The 16,634-nt window shown below is 39.7% G+C and overlaps 1 protein-coding gene across 3 annotated transcripts in view; it reads right to left on the bottom strand.

Moving 5' to 3' along the window:
• The window catches only part of LOC144756098 (vitellogenin-A2-like), a 607,161-nt gene that overhangs the window by 75,326 nt on the left and 515,201 nt on the right, over positions 1–16,634 (bottom strand). For all 3 annotated transcript variants that reach the window (XM_078645640.1, XM_078645649.1, XM_078645632.1), the window contains exon 25: positions 7,231–7,369. In XM_078645640.1, the coding sequence (XP_078501766.1) occupies positions 7,231–7,369 (139 nt within the window). The remainder of the gene's footprint in view (positions 1–7,230; positions 7,370–16,634) is intronic.

The following is a 16,634-nucleotide window of genomic DNA, read 5'->3' as shown; positions in this document are numbered from 1 at the left end:
TATTTTCTCACAGGTCAACATCCAAGATCTCTCCCTATACTCTTGCCTGATGAACAATTATCCATGCCTGCAGTTACTGATAGGTTGACACATCTATTAGATATTCAAGAGAAAGCTAGGAAGCAATGGGTTAGAAGTAAGTTAACTATGAAAAGGACTGCGGATTCTCATCGTAGACCTTCTCCTAGTTATGTGGAGGGTCAATTAGTGTGGTTATCTACTAGAAACATTCAGCTGGAGGGCCCTAGGAAGTTGAAACCTAGATTTATTGGGCCTTTTCAAATTAAAAAGATTCTGAATCCTGTGTCTGTAAAATTAGTTTTGCCTGAAGAATATTCTATTCATCCTGTTTTTCATGTTTCTCTTTTGAAACCTTTTGAGCCTTCTACTCGATCTGATAATCCACCTCCACCTGTAATTGTTGGTGATCATGTCGAGTACGAGGTTAAAGCTATTCTAGATTCCAAGAGAATACGGGGTACCTTGTTTTATCTGGTTGATTGGAAGGGTTATGATCCTTCTGAGCGTTCTTGGGAATCTGAGAAGAATGTTCATGCCCCCAGACTTGTTAGGATTTTCCATGCCCTACATCCTGACAAACCTAGGCCCGTAAGACGACCTTTGGGGGGAGGAACTGTTAGGGGTGCTACTGGTCGTCTTACGTAATGCAGAGTAATTATAGTTTAGTCAATGTTTTTTCTTTCAAGTGGCCGTCTGTTTTAATATCTTAGTATGACCCTGTAGTTGTTTAAGTATGTATCTTTTTATTTAATGGTTAGTAATTGGTTGTTGGGGTTTTGTATTAGCCAATGCTTGTTGTTTGTCATTCATCAGCCTTGTGTATGTTCTTGAGTATTCACCCCCAGATTGTGCGCTCAAACGAGAGAGGCTCGTGCAGGCTCTCGTGACTGAGCTTGGTAAGAGAGGAGGGCTCGCGCTGCTCTCGAGACATGGCGCGGTCTATAAATAGACCTTCCTTCCAACGGTCGGCGCTTCGTCTCGTTGGAACCCCCTGGTGAGCGCTTCTGCCTGGTTCGGTAGGATCGTGTTGCGATCATTAAACTTCCTGAAAATCCCCAACCTGAGCTGAGAAACCCTCGGCTGACTTTCCCGCCCCTTGTCAAGCTTTCCGAAGGAGCTGTCATCTCGCAGCTGTTCTTTCCGCGGCTTCTCTGAAGCCGAGCCTCCGAGAAATTTCATTGAAGTCTGCCGTCTGCTGGAGTCAAGTGACGTCTTCCCTGTTTCATCCGGCGGTTCGAGTCTCCTGTCGGTCTACTCAGCAGAGAAGGACAGTAAGATTAATTCTTCGAGGAAAATAATGATTTGCTGAGTTTAGCGCTAAATAACCTTGCCTGAACCTGAACTATAAATCCATTTAAAGTGCAAGCAGTTTAATAAGAGCCAACAGAGTTAGTGAAAAGACATAAGGAAGAAAGCAAACCTTGATTAATTCGAGTTAAGACTTATTTTGCAACTTCTGTGTGACTCTGTAGGAACTGAGCGCTAAGGGTCAAGGCATAGCTATAAGGTGGAGAAAACAAGCCTTGGCAAAGGCAAGAGTGAAAAGCAAAAGCTTCATGTGAAGCTTAATGTTGTAAATAGGAAAATGTAATTGTTATAGAAGTGAGAGTCTAAACTATAGTTTTCAGAAGCTATCTGATTAGAGATTCTAAAGCAGTAGTTTATTAGGAAAAGTTGTGGTCTTTCTTTTTCTATCATCCAACTGCAGATATTCATTGAACAGAAGAATCGCTGTAAATCTCAGGTATGAGTCTTGCATGTTAGGAATAGTTCCAGTTCACTAAACTCATTAACTAACTAACACATGTATTGGAGAAGTTTAAACTGACATATGTTTTTCACCTTAAGGAGTCTTAAATTGAGGCTGAGCAGCGAAATATCAAAGAGTGCGAACAAGGGGCACTTTAACCAATGGTCAGTAGTAGAAGTGTTAAAATCTTTCTCTGTGATAGGAGGAAGTAGGAGATTATATTTATAGTTGTCTTTTGAACCTTCAGAGTTGCGTGAAAACTGTGACCGCATCCTAAAGAGTTGGTCAACGCCCTGGAGCACTGTCTAGAGAAACAACTGAAAGTACAACAGCAGAAGACAATGTTTATTTATCTGTTGTGAGTTTTCTCTGTCCACTTCCCCTTTCCCTGGAGGAAAAGTCAATCCAGTCAGAGTAGAAATCCTGATTGTGTTGACTGATCTTTGAGGGAGTTGGGAGATTGCAGCTACAAGAGGAAACGTCAGAAGTGACTCTCAGGACTACTCAACACCTAGGTCTCGTGTGGACCAGGGTGTCACGCAGGCTAGGTGCTCTCTTAAATGAAAACAGGGGTAGAGGAATCTTAACGTTAGTGATGTTAAGAATACCCCAGTGTTTTCGTACAGTCTTTTGGATTCTGTTAGACAAGGTGTTGAATGTACTCACAAAAGTTAACCTCTCTAGTGATGGTTTAGGAGGACGTCTTTCCACCAATGCCTCGCGATTATTGTTTGATGCACGTTTCCATGCCTTCTTCACGAGATGTTTAGGATATTGACGTTCCTGTAATTGAGTAGAGAGAATGGTAGCGTGTTTGTGGAACAGTTCCTTAGATGAGCAATTCCTCCTCAATCGGAGGAATTGACCAACAGGGAGATTCTCCCTCAGGGAACGGGGATGATGGCTATTAAATAGCAAAAGGGAGTTCATCGCCATAGGTTTAGTAAAAAGCTCACTTTGCAGTCCCCCTGCTTCCGGAAAGATTGACAAATCCAAAAAGGAAAGCCTCTCTTGACTAAACTCAATGGTGAAGTTGAGATATTGATTTCGCTCATTGAGCCATTGATGAAAGGACTGTATCTCAGTTTGGGAGCCTCGCCATACCACCAGGATATCGTCTATGTATCTCTTCCATAGCACCAATTGATGGAAAAATGGATTGCTATAGTTGAGAACATAGTCCTGTTCAAATTGATGGACATAAAGGTTGGCGAGGCTAGGGGAAAAAATACTCCCCATAGACGTCCCAGAGATCTGGAGAAAAAACTGATCTTCAAATTTGAAGAAGTTCTTTCTCATGGCTATTTCAGCACATGCCAAAATAAAGTTAACAGGAGTGATACTGTCAAGATCCTCTACAGATAAAAGATGCCTGATGGTGTCTAGAGTTTCCTGTTGAGGTATACAGGTGTAGAGAGACTCCACGTCGAAGCTGGCTAATAAGTCAGTCTCTACATTGAACTCTACACTTGGTAACAGTCTAAGGACATCAGCTGTATCCTCTAAGTATGTGGGCATTTTCTTGACGAGGGGTCTAAGAAAAAAATCCACAAACGTTGACAGAGTTCAAGGAGGGAGCCAATCCCTGAAATGATGGGGCGTCCTGGTGGTGGTCTAGTGGCTTTGTGGATTTTCGGTAGGCAGTAGAAACCCGGTGTCACAGGGTGCTCTGTCACGAGCGAGCCCTAGCCTCGCCAACCTTTATGTACATCAATTTGAACAGGACTATGTTCTCAACCATAGCAATCCATTTTTCCATCAATTGGTGCTATGGAAGAGATACATAGACGATATCCTGGTGGTATGGCGAGGCTCCCAAACTGAGATACAGCCCTTTCATCAATGGCTCAATGAGCGAAATCAATATCTCAACTTCACCATTGAGTTTAGTCAAGAGAGGCTTTCCTTTTTGGATTTGTCAATCTTTCCGGAAGCAGGGGGACTGCAAAGTAAGCTTTTTACTAAACCTATGGTGATGAACTCCCTTTTGCTATTTAATATCCATCATCCCCGTTCCCTAAGGGAGAATCTCCCTGTTGGTCAATTCCTCCGATTGAGGAGGAATTGCTCATCTAAGGAACTGTTCCACAAACACGCTACCATTCTCTCTACTCAATTACAGGAACGTCAATATCCTAAACATCTCGTGAAGAAGGCATGGAAACGTGCATCAAACAATAATCGCGAGGCATTGGTGGAAAGACGTCCTCCTAAACCATCACTAGAGAGGTTAACTTTTGTGAGTACATTCAACACCTTGTCTAACAGAATCCAAAAGACTGTACGAAAACACTGGGGTATTCTTAACATCACTAACGTTAAGATTCCTCTACCCCTGTTTTCATTTAAGAGAGCACCTAGCCTGCGTGACACCCTGGTCCACACGAGACCTAGGATACAGAATACCGAGAGACCCCTTACTTTATGGGATTTACCACCGGTCTCGGGCCATTTCCCGTGTGGGTCATGTAGTGTCTGCCCTCAGACAAGTAAAACAAACGCAGTTGATTTGGGAACAGGGAGGACTTGGCTCCTAAAAAAACATACCAATTGTAATACAGACAAGGTCATTTACATGATCACTTGTCCCTGTTCCCTCAGGTACATTGGATATACGACCCGTAAAATTAAACTGAGAATCGGGGAACACAAGAGCACTATTAGGTGCCACAAACAATCAACTAGGCTGACTAATCACTTTCTTACCCTGAAACATTCAGCAGATGACATGAGGTGGGTGATCCTAGAACATCCGTATATTCCCCCTCATGTAAGTGATGTCTCAAGATTCTTGTTCATCAAGGAACAGAAATGGATTTTCCATCTTAAAAGTGACAGCCAGGGCCTCAACGACGATATACCATGGACATCTCTATGATTGATCTATGGTAGAGTCCAATAAACGTATACACAGCATCATGTATATTATGGCCTCACAAGATTATCTGTGACAATACCTGAGCTGCACCACAGAGCCATACTAGACTATGTCGTGATTTCTACATTGAGGGCATTACTACTCGCTCTACAACATAGATTACACATATATGTACAATTTTACACCCATACACTAATATATATATTATAAAATGTATATAAGCTTATATGCTGTTGCGATTCCATTCATGATGGGTCTGTATCACCTTATTCTCACTTGGCTGTGTTGGGCGCCCCCCTCTTCTCAATTATTATCAATCGTTTTTGTGCATTTTTGAATTGTAATTTTAATGACACCGGGCTATGGGCAATAAAGCGGTGTCTTCATATTAGAATCGCCAGTATACACGTTAGGTGCCTGCTCTGATGTCTATTTCCTATTATCGGCGCCACTATAGTCTTTTCGCTTCAACGCGCATGCGCAACTGACCAGTATCTCTGGATCGCACATGCGCTGTTATTAACATCACTCGCGCATGCGCATCTCTATAACTAATGTCTCTATCCCGATCCTGCGCAATGGTTTCTAAGCAGTGGTCTAATCGAGACCTGCCTCGGAAGCGCAGCTGAATTCAATCAAGCAATTATGAGAGCGCTTAAATAGACGCGCGAGCAGGGAGCATTTACCTCCACTCCCACTCGGACGCTGACCCAGAGGCACCGACGGACAGGTAGGCTCCCTGGTGATTTTAGGCTTTGATTTAAGCTTTGACTTGTAGGAATGGCGAAGCCCTTGCTTTTCTTATTCTTTCTTAAAGTTCTTTTCACATGCCAGTCCTTCTAACCAGTCTACTCTCCATTAGAGCCTATCATAATTATGATTAGGGGTTCTTTTCTGAGATGGCCTCCATTCTCCTTCTTGAACTGTTCATTGTAGTCTATCAGGTTCTTGTCATTCAGTTTGTCTTTCCATGCTTAGTCAATGCCATGTGTTTGCCGAGCTTTTAAGTCTCCTTCAGAACAACTGGTGCTAAGTTAGGAGAATAATGGGAAAGAGTGATTCAGGCATCTACATACCTCTAAAGAGTCTCTGAGGTTTTTCTTGTTCTATTCCTCCTTTCCACTCTAACAGAGCGGGGCCTCCTTCTCCCCGAGCGGGTGCCGGGCGAGGTGAGGTAACTTCCCACAAAACGCTGGGTAAGTTATACTTTACAACTTATGGTTCATTATTAAATGTAATTTGATATGACCAGGAGAATTTCTGTCTTCTGAGTGGAGAAACTTTTTCGCCTTGCTTGTGTTGTTGTGTCATTTCTTTTGTTTCCGAGATACCATCATGCACTATTTCTATTGCTTGTTGTTGTGCACTATCTTTTCTTTTTTAGGAAAGAACAAATGATAGGATATCCGCCAGCTTACATTGGGGCTCCAAGTTCCTGGTAGGAGTAAATCAATATACTTGTACAACTCTAGTAGCATTATTGTTCTCACATCTGCAGTTGCTATTTCTATCTGGTCCTGAAGAAAGCTTGGACACTTGGTCCGTTTTGAGCTGAAACATGTCGACCCCACTGCACTGCGCCACAAGATAGTTATTATTTTAAACTATTTGGCGTTGTTTTACTTTTGACCTTAGGACAATACTTATTAAACTTATTTTTTGTCCTTTGAGCCAATTTTATCCTCACTTCATTTTCACTTTAGTTTCTTCACTAGCACTGCACTCCATCAGTACCATTTGAAAAACACTGTGGCCTAACAAAACAGTTTCAAAATCCATCTCCGCATCATGACCAGGTGCGTAGGGCGAGATTTGGATTTATGACTTGTATTCCACATGACGATATTCCACCATTGGGTGGGCTGATGGAATTTTTCAGCCCAGTGTTATTTCATACATGTGTTTTGATGGACTCTCGGGTCTAGTTTTGACACGACACACAAATAGCTTTGTGGACCAGGCACCTCTTTGTGTTTTTTCAAGTATTTGTAGGGGCTAGAGGTTTTGTGGTTGTTAAATATTCCCCTTGTGACCCTCCTCACTTTATTTCTGAGTAACTAAGATGGCTGCCAAGTACAAAATGACTTTCAGCTCATGCTCACAGCAATTTCTGCAATCTTTAACATGGGAACAGGCGCAAACATAGACCTTTGTGGAAATTTGGTAACTAATCCATGCTGAAAATGTTCAGTGATTTGCCCAAGCCAATGGTTGGAGTAACTTCCCTACAAGTATCAAAAGTGGAATGGAGTAACCCCTCCCCACCCCCCCTAATTAAGTGGCAGTGGAGGGATAGAGCTTTCTCCACAGAGAATATATTTTTCCCATGGAGAAAAACATTGTATATGTGCATGGGAGGCCCATCCCCCTATTCAGATTTCTCTACTAAGAACTAGCATCTGGTGTTGCTTTCAAGGCATAATTTAATAAATATTGGTGAATACAATAAAGTGGTAAATCAGCACCTGCATGTAGATATAAATCAATAGGTGCAGATTTGTGACTGTTTTCGTGCATAGGGCCTGTTGATACTAAACAGTGTAACTGATGAAAGCAGCACAGCAGTAGTGAGTGCACCTACCTTGGGTGTTTGGATAAACACATCCATATGTCTTGGAGAGCTAAGGGACAGAATTACGTTTGCTTGTCGAGAAGGATTTTCCTGCATTTTTTCAGAAAATCCAGCCATGAGAGCTGCTCCTGGAATGTACTGAAAGGCACTGAAAAGAAATGCATGATTTAAATGACATATCTCTAGAAATGGATTGCACATTTTAGATAAATTACTTCAAGCTAAATAAAAGGACATTTCTTCAAATTGACTTATTTACAGAAATATCTGCGATTGGCTACAAACATCCACTGAGCGTGTCAAAAAACCAAATCAGGAGCCTATTGGAAAGGAATTTGAAAAAACACTAACAGGAACATCACACTCTGATGGATAGTACTCCCGCCTTAGCGCCTGACCGAGTAATGATCAATCTTCCACCCGCTGCTTACCCTTATATGGCAGTAGATATCGATGTCTCACCCCTATCGAGGGGACAGAGTGAATCCATGCAGGAACTGTTTATTAAATCCGTGAGCAGGTTGGTGAGACATAAAGGTTTTTCTCCTGCTCACGCTAAGGATATTCTAATGGTAGGAAGATTCGTTTGGATTGGGCCACAACCACAGAAACATCTGGATACTGTGTTATTGTAAATTTTAGGTTCCCATTCTTAGCACAAAATGTATTGTTTGGAGCATGCCTGCAATCAGCTCCAAGAAGCAACATTACTCTGGTGCCATTGGGCTGGGAAACATCCATTACGACGCAACTTTTACCACGCAGTGCCTTTACAACGCAGGTTTTTCAACGCAAGTCATTACAACGAATTGCGCTGGGGGGCGCTCTAGGATAGGTAATAGTTTAATTTACTATCCAAGACCTTCCCTACTATCCACGGGGACTGGAGTTGGAATAGTAAATTAAACTATTCACTATCCAGCACCCCCGACGCAAGTCGTAGTAACGACTTGCGTTGAAAAACCTGGTTGTAAAAGCATGCGTGGTAAAAGCATGCGTTGTAACAACGTACATCCATTGGGCTTGTTTTATAAACCAGCAAGCCATCATGTCAATCAATCAGAGCATTATGCCAATGAAACCTGTAATTTGTTGGGCAACCAAACTCAAAACTATCAGCAGTGGTTGTCTTTCCGTTCCTTTGGAACTCTTCCCTCTGGCTCAAGAGCGAAGTCTTTCGCCAAAGACCCAGTGGGTTTTTTGTAGCAGACCTACAACATTTTTCTCCAACCCAATATATAACAGATTTGACGTTTTCTGTTCAACTGATTCACTTACCAATATAGATTATTCAAATGCTTCCATGGGCCTTATGACATAGATAATTAAATTCTGCCCCTCAAAGAGGAACTCTTGCTAACCCACCCACAGGCTATAGACTCTTCTAATTTGGTTGGAACGTTGCAAGTCTTAGAGAAAAGGCTAATAACTGATTGGTTAAATATGAGACTATAAAAAACTGAAAGGTGTAGTGATCCAGCGCTCTCACCAAAATATTGCACAAATGACACTATCTACTACCACAAAACTTACACTACAACACTAGGCCCATATCAACAATAGAGCGACTGAATCATGAGGCGATAAGATCTAAATATGTAGTTTAAAACTATCTACAACAATCAAGACCAGCTTGTCATTTTAGAAAGTTTATTTAAACACATCTAGAAAAACTTAGGTTTTGGTATTTTATTAAGCAAGCATTAGAAAATGTCACAAAGAAAGATTTATTCAGTATTAATAAAAAGAGCATAAATCAAGAATTATTATTCATTAGCAGGAATAAGTAAAATTAAGCATTTCCAAAATCCTAACTATCTCTCTGTCTCTACCCTCATCACCTAGTAATAAAGTAATTAATAAAAAACTCCTTTCCTCACGTGTAAAGTCCATCAGCATAACACGTCCTCCAGAATTTCTCGAGCGTAAGCCAACTATCTGTTCTCTGAACCCATTCTTATACCCTAAATTAAGCTGAGCTAACTATTTTTTCACATTCCAGCAGACGAATTCTAGTTCTCCATTGGCTGAGCCACCTCGTACCACAATAAACTGTGACACCTTCTTCTTACATGCCCGGGCAAATTCACTAGTTCATTGTTCATGTAGAAGTCTTGGCAGCTCTTCCTTAGGCTGCTACATTTTGTAGCGAAAGCACGATTCTTCCTTTCAACCTTGAGCCTGTCCGCTCTGAACTCCCGTGGCACGTTGGCAAACGTTAGCAAATTTCTCCATAGAGTCATCTTTTTAGCAGTTCAATCCAAAACCTTTCAAAATAAAAGCTCAGAGGCATTTTCCATCCTTTCAGAATTATTTTTCCCTTGAGCCATTTTTATCATTAGGCCTCTTTCAGAAAGCGTCAATTTTCTGCGCCACCTCTCCTGCGCCACTTTTAAAAGTGTACTATTTTCCTGCAGCCATCTCTAAGCTTCATTTGTAAAACTATTATATAAACAAACACAAAGAATAATTAATGCAAGAAATACAGTTTGTTCTGTTGCCTCCCATCATTGCTAATAATTAACCCATTAGTCTAAATTACCTAGCAGTAAAGCACAAATAAAGCAGCATTTTATATCTACCATTCTTCATTGAATCCAGCAGGGTTCTTTATGCACCTATAGAGAATATAGTGACACCACATAGACAAGGGAAGCAAAATAAGCACATGCCATTATTTTAAAAACAGCTGCTATTAGTTATGACATGACAATAGACAAAATTAATTTATTATTTTCCACATACATGAGAATGCAACATATTGCACATTTATGAGCACACATGTTAATTTCCCGCATGTTCTGTGAAAATGCAACTTTAAACTAGATTGAATTAGCACACACACAGCACAAATTGTTAGTATTATCAATTTATTTATGGAAGTGTGACTTCACAAGTTTAAACAGATTTCTGTTTTCTATCTCGCTCCATCAACTCCCTCATCTGGTGATTAACAAATCACCACACCACCACCCAAAATTTTAGCAATTTTTTTTTATCTAAGATGAACATGATTCAATTTCACCTGTGTTAGTAGTTCTAAAGACTTATCTCATCAGTTTATCTACAATTCTCATATTGAGTTTTAAGAAACCCCTCTAGTTCTATTTCTTTCTCTTGTGTAACATACAACTGAGCTTCAATAAAAGTGTTGCAAAAACTATAACTAATAAAGTGTCAGTATCTTGCTTGTCATATTAACCTTAAACTTCTCCTTGTTAATTTCTAAAAGAACAATAACCTAAATTAACCAAAGCAGAATTATTAGGAGCATATATATCAGAGACATCTCACAACATTTATTTAAAATTAAGCATCTTGAGCTTGTTGAATGTATTTTCATTAAGCTTGCAAAGAAAAATAAAACAAAAATTTGAAAAAAAAATTGTCTAAATTTTAAAAAAATTCTAACACAATTTTCTAAAAATTTCTAACACCCCCCTTTTTCAATTTTTTTTTTTTATATATATAAACCTTCTAACAGTTATTCTTCGACCTAATGTCACAGATTAATTTTTCAGCTAACAGAATTTCTTCGACCTTGTGTCATCTAACACATTTTCTTCAGCCTTATGCCAAAAACAGAAAACCTAAAAAAAATTCAACAGGTATGTACTTCAATCATTGTCACTTTTGTTTTCAATCTCTTTCTGACTTTCATCATTTACCTCCATTACAGGTATCACTTCTATTTTCTTTCCTGCCTCACTTTTCTTTACAGAATCTTTTTGACTTGATTTTTCATCAATCTGTTTCTTTGATCTGTATCTCAATTTGAATTTTAGGCCTTCATTTTCTCCTGGCCATTCATCACTTTCTCTTGGTAATTTCTTCTTTTGCTTGGTCACATTACATTCTGTTCTCCAAGCTCCTTTTCTTAATTTTCTTATTTGAGAATCTTCATCACTCTCATCAGTTTTAGTGTCAGAAATTTTCATTCTGGACTCAGGTACTTCTTTACTCAGCAGCTTCACTCCGTTAGGAACATCATCTTTGTAGCTGGTACTTGGCAATTCTTCTTCTTCTTCAATTACCTTCAACTTCCCAGTTTCAGAATTCCTGTTCCTGCTTTCAGAGCTTCTTTTCTGCTTTTCAATACTCTCCTGGTCTTGAATCACAATCTGATCACATTCTTCTTCTGCTTCTTTTTCTGGCAGATTTCCATCATTTTCTGAGTCTTCAGTCACAACTTTCAAGTCTTCTTCAATCAAGGCTTGTTTTCTATTCATGTTCTCCAGATGTCGACCAACTTGTCGATCTTCAAGATCTGGATTCTCTTCAGGCTCTTCTTCAGAATCTGAATCATCAATTGTGACACTATCCTCATCAGGATTTTCAGGTGTAGTTACACGAAAATTATGGCCAGTGTCAATCCACCTCTTCAGTCTTTTGCACTTCTCTGCATTTGTTGTGACAAGACTGACTGGCCTCCTTTTCTGCCACCTTGGCACTAAACAATTTCTTTTTAGACGAACCTTTTTCCTGATCCTTTTTCCTGGTAACAGATCAAGTGCTTGCTCTTTTTCTCTTGTTTGCACTTCAGTTTCATCTTCATCAGACACAGAAATCATTTCATCTGATAAATTCCTGCAGTTATCCAAATTGATGCTATCATTGATAGTCATCATTCTTTTCTCTGGTATGAATGTCTGTCTCATGACCTTGTCCATCTTAATATCACGTGGACTTAAATCTGTCTTTTTATCAGTAGTGTTTCTCAGAAACATCAAAACAAGTGGAAGGACATCTGTCCACTTTGTACCTGCAGCTAGGCACATTTTTGCATCTCTGTCTTTTATAGTAACATTCTCATGCTCCTCAACATCTGAAATTTCTATTCTATCTGTACAATGGAGCAATCTGTTTTCAATATATCTTTTGCCATCTGATAACTTTTCAACAGTAATTTCATCATTATCTCGCATCTGAAATGTTTCAACCCATTTTGAAAACAAACAGTAAATCACAAAAATGTAGCACAGTTTGTCATGCAGTGCCATCCCAATGAAATCCATTTGTAATCTGGTCAATGAACCACTCTCCTGTAATTCTGTTCCCAATCCCACAACTGTTCTCTTAATTGTGTTCACTTGCTGGCAAGCCAGACACCTCTGGTAAAGAAATTCTGCAATTTTATGGTACATTCTGTCCATGCCAGTAATCATGCTATTTAGCAAAACTACTCTGTCATCTTTGTGTATCCAAATCTCATCCTCATCTCGCTGTCTAAAATCTGCACTCAACCATGTGTTTCTCAACCATGTGTTTTTCTCCTCATGAGTTGCATCATCTTGTAAGTCTTTGACTACCTGCCATGTTTCAACTACAGCTGTTAGTATTAGTGAACTCAAAGCATGTTCATCATTCTTTTTGTATGCTGTACATATCACGACAGCAAACCTTTCTGCCAATTGAATGTCATCAATCAACCTTTTAATTAAATTTGCATTTCTGATAAGTGAACTTGCAGAAGTCAATGTTTCAATCTGTTGATCAATTGTGTCCTTTACTTTGATGTCTTCACTCAAAAGACCATCAATTTTATTCCAACATTCTGGAAGTGCATTTAATCTTTTTGGACTGTTTTCTTGTTCTTTATTTAATCCTGTATCTGAATTGTCTGTCTGTTCATTAACAAAAATTTGCAATGGCAGGGAAGCCATCTCATTCTGCTGAATCAATACCTGTCGCTGTATTTGTAGCTGTTCATTCAGCTCATTTATCTCAATCTCCTTTTCCTTTGAGCATAATTTTGACTCATCAGACTGTGTCAAATCAATCAGATCAGTATCAGACTTCTCACTTGCTAGCACTGAAGTCATCTCTGTTTCTTGCTGAGTTGTAGTCCCTACTAGTTCAATCTCAAGTACAATAGAATAAACTTTTTCACTAAATTTTTGAATTTCAGAATTAAATGGGACTTTTAAAACTGTGGAACTAATTTCATCCTTTCCCAGCACAGGGACTGTCACTGCTTCCATATATTTCATGGACTGTTTCAAATCATTTGATGAATTCACATGATCAGGAATATTAATTCCAGAAGTACTAGGCATTTCATCATGCTTTTCTGTTGCATCATTTTTAGAAGAAGTCTGAACTGGCACTCTATCAATCTGATCTGGGACTTTTGGCGTTACTTTTCTGTTCTGATCCGTATTTACAACATCATTTTTACACTGATCAATACTTTCTACTCTGACACTTTTATTATTTACATTCGCTAATTTGGGAATCTTTAATTTACTCTCACATTTAGCAACAACCTTTTTCATTTTCTTGTACAAGGAAGACATTTTCTTTAATTAACTTGATAAATGTACTCTCTAAATTTGCCTTGCAGCGTTTGCTGATCAATTAATTAATTAATTAACACTATCAGGTGTAGAAAAACCTTATAACTCGATCAATTTATTATATCTCCTAATCTACCTGTATCACTAATTTTAATAAACCTGTAAAGAAAAACATGAATTTGCAAAAACACAATATAATATTTAATTTGCAACAACAAAACACCTAAATGTGATTAGCTATTTTCAAATTGTATTTATTTGCACTTACACACCTTTCCGCATCAATACCTGTGGAAAAAGAAAAACCTGATCTGTTTGCCTTAATTTAAATAAAATGTTTTGGTGCCAAAAACCTTTAGACTCCTTCTATTAATTTCTTTAAACTAATAATTTAATTTTTATATAGAAATCACAAATTACCAATTTTATTTATAATGAAATGTACATCAACCCAATACAGTAGACTCTATTCTAATAGAAGCTATTTGTTGTACCCAATATTGTTGCTGCTATAGCTGTATTTGCAGTCCCAGCAGTCAGTTTACTAAAATTCCACTACTAACAGTCAACACTACAGTATGTTTGTTGTAATCACTGCTTAACAACTAGTCCCACTTTAACAGACTCTAAAAGAAACTCTGGGCACTAATGTTAGGAAATTTAAAGCACTAATATTCTTGGTAAAAATAAACAACACCTCATTCAATCACAACATCATAACTCTCTCAGCCAATCAGAGCACTTTGGCTGCAAAATGCTCCAACCAATCAGAGCGCTGCTTTCGCGACGCTCAACCAATCACAGCACTTCCCTTGAAACGCCCAGCGAATCACAGCCACTTCTGCTACAGTCTCCCCTCGAGCTCTCACACTCCAAACAGTCCCTCCTCTGCAACAAGCCCACAACACAGCGTACAACTAGCTGTCACCAAACACATCAGTTATGACAAGCACAGCTGTAGTGGGGAAAGAAAACTAAACAGGGACAAATGTAAACAATTCGCAGGCAGCAACGCGCATTCAGCCAATCACAATACTTGTAGCGATGTCTCAACTAACCATAGCACTGCCCTGCTGTGACTGGTTAGACCTCTTAGCCAATCAGAACGCTTCCTTTCCCCCAATGCTCTAAACGCCTCAGTCTATTCCAGCACAGCTTTATAATAACGCGCTAGACATCTTTACTAATCAAAGCGCGGCTGTTTACAATCATACAATCAATTTAGCCTCAAGCTCTCTCTCGCCTTACGCTTCAAACAGTCTTTCACTCTCTTTCGCGCTCGTTACACATCAGCTGTGACATAAAAACAATAGCGCGACTAGGAAGGAAATCCAAAGCGGGAATATTTACTTTTTATATTTTACTCGGCAATTAATTTTAAGCAACAGCGCACCCCAGCCAATAAAAAACCTTGTTAGTAATACTTATAACCAATCAGGGCGCTTCTTTGCTCTCAGCGAATCAGAGCGCCACTTTACTGTGACATCACGAGTGCCTTAGTCAATTAGATCGCAGCTCTCACGACACTCAACCAATTAGGAGCGCAGCCTTGTCATGACGCTCCGGACATTTTAACAAATCAGAGCGAGGCAGCCCCAAGACACTCCAGACCATGTATTATCAAATGGGAGAGCCTCGCCCAATCAGAGCGGGGCTCACGGAGCCGCGCCCAATAGGAGCGCGGCTCTATCTATGACGCGTCGACCTCTGGACCAATGGGAGCGCGGCGGCTGACGTAGACAGCCGCTGCAGCTGGCAGCTCTCCCCTTCGCTTTTCACACAATAAACGGCCCCTCCCTCACAAAATGAATTTTAACAGAGCGCGCTATGCTCTTCTTTTAATATTAGTGTTTGGGAAGAATTATAATTAAATTAAAACGGCATTTAATTTAAAGACGCTTGTTAAGACCAAAATTCTTGGTAGAAGACACTCCAGTCACTTCAATTAATCGGAGTGATATATCTTATTGTGACGCTTTGGGTGCTAGACAGCTGTTTTTATTCTTAGTACAGCGCGCTTGTCACATGCATCAGTTTTTAATTTAATATTTTAATTAAAAGAAGAGAACAAAAGTGGAGATTTAGCCAGTTACTGTATAATGACACCTTAGCCAATCAGGGGGCAGCTTTTCTATGACACGCCGGAACTTTCAGCCTATCAGAGCGCGGTTGTTCTGACGCAGACTGCAGCTGCGGTTTCAGGCTCTCCCCACACGTTCTCGCTCGCAAAACCAGCCCCTCCCTTACAATTTTCGATCGGGGCACATTTTAATGAATTTAAATAGCGTGTAATGCTTTTTAGTGTATTTAAACACTGCACAACATCTTAAAAAGTCTTAGAATGGTACAGACTTTATCCTGAACTTTCCTAAGTACCTTACTTTTGGTACAATTTAGTGAATACATAAAACGAACTCATCTGCCTGCTTCTTCTAATTAGGATAGTTTTCATACATTCAAGTATTCACACCTCGGAATAGTCGGCGCTATTCTCATTAAGAATATTTTCCAATTGCCAGTAGAGTAACTCTTACTCTACCCTTCTAACAAGTAAAATATGAACTCATTTCCCTCAGAACGCACAACTAAGTGACTGTTCGAAAGTTCCACTTGAACATACCCTACAAAACAAACTCGCACTTTCACACGGAAAAATCCCTAAATTCAAACACACATGAAACCCGTACAGGACTCTCACCTGTTTATAGATATCATGCACCGTTAGCAAAATAACGACGTTATCCGTACAGGACTCTCACCTGTTTATAGATATAAAACATGTATCCCTACAGGACTCTCACCTGTTTATAGATAATCATGCACCGACATTACCCTACCCTTCACTCAAGCTCGAATATAACTAATACTCTTATCACAGTGAGTTTTACAACAGGCGCTTTGTCCCTATTCTCATGCTGCTCTAATTTCTTAGAAAATCCTTACTATACAAGATTCACACCTAGCCCTAAAACTGTGTTGCACGGCCACAACACTGTGTTGCACGGCGACAACACTTGTGATACACGGCGATACCACTTGTGATACATGGCGATATCACTACTGAAGCAGAACAAATGTCTTGTGTGACTACCTTCTCATCACACAATCTGTACCGGT

This window comes from Lissotriton helveticus, chromosome 1_1 (genome assembly GCF_964261635.1).
Source record: "Lissotriton helveticus chromosome 1_1, aLisHel1.1, whole genome shotgun sequence".
Taxonomy (NCBI): Eukaryota; Metazoa; Chordata; class Amphibia; order Caudata; family Salamandridae; genus Lissotriton; species Lissotriton helveticus.
The sequence above is the reverse complement of the archived record's forward strand: the minus strand, read 5'-3'. Positions and strand labels throughout refer to the sequence as shown.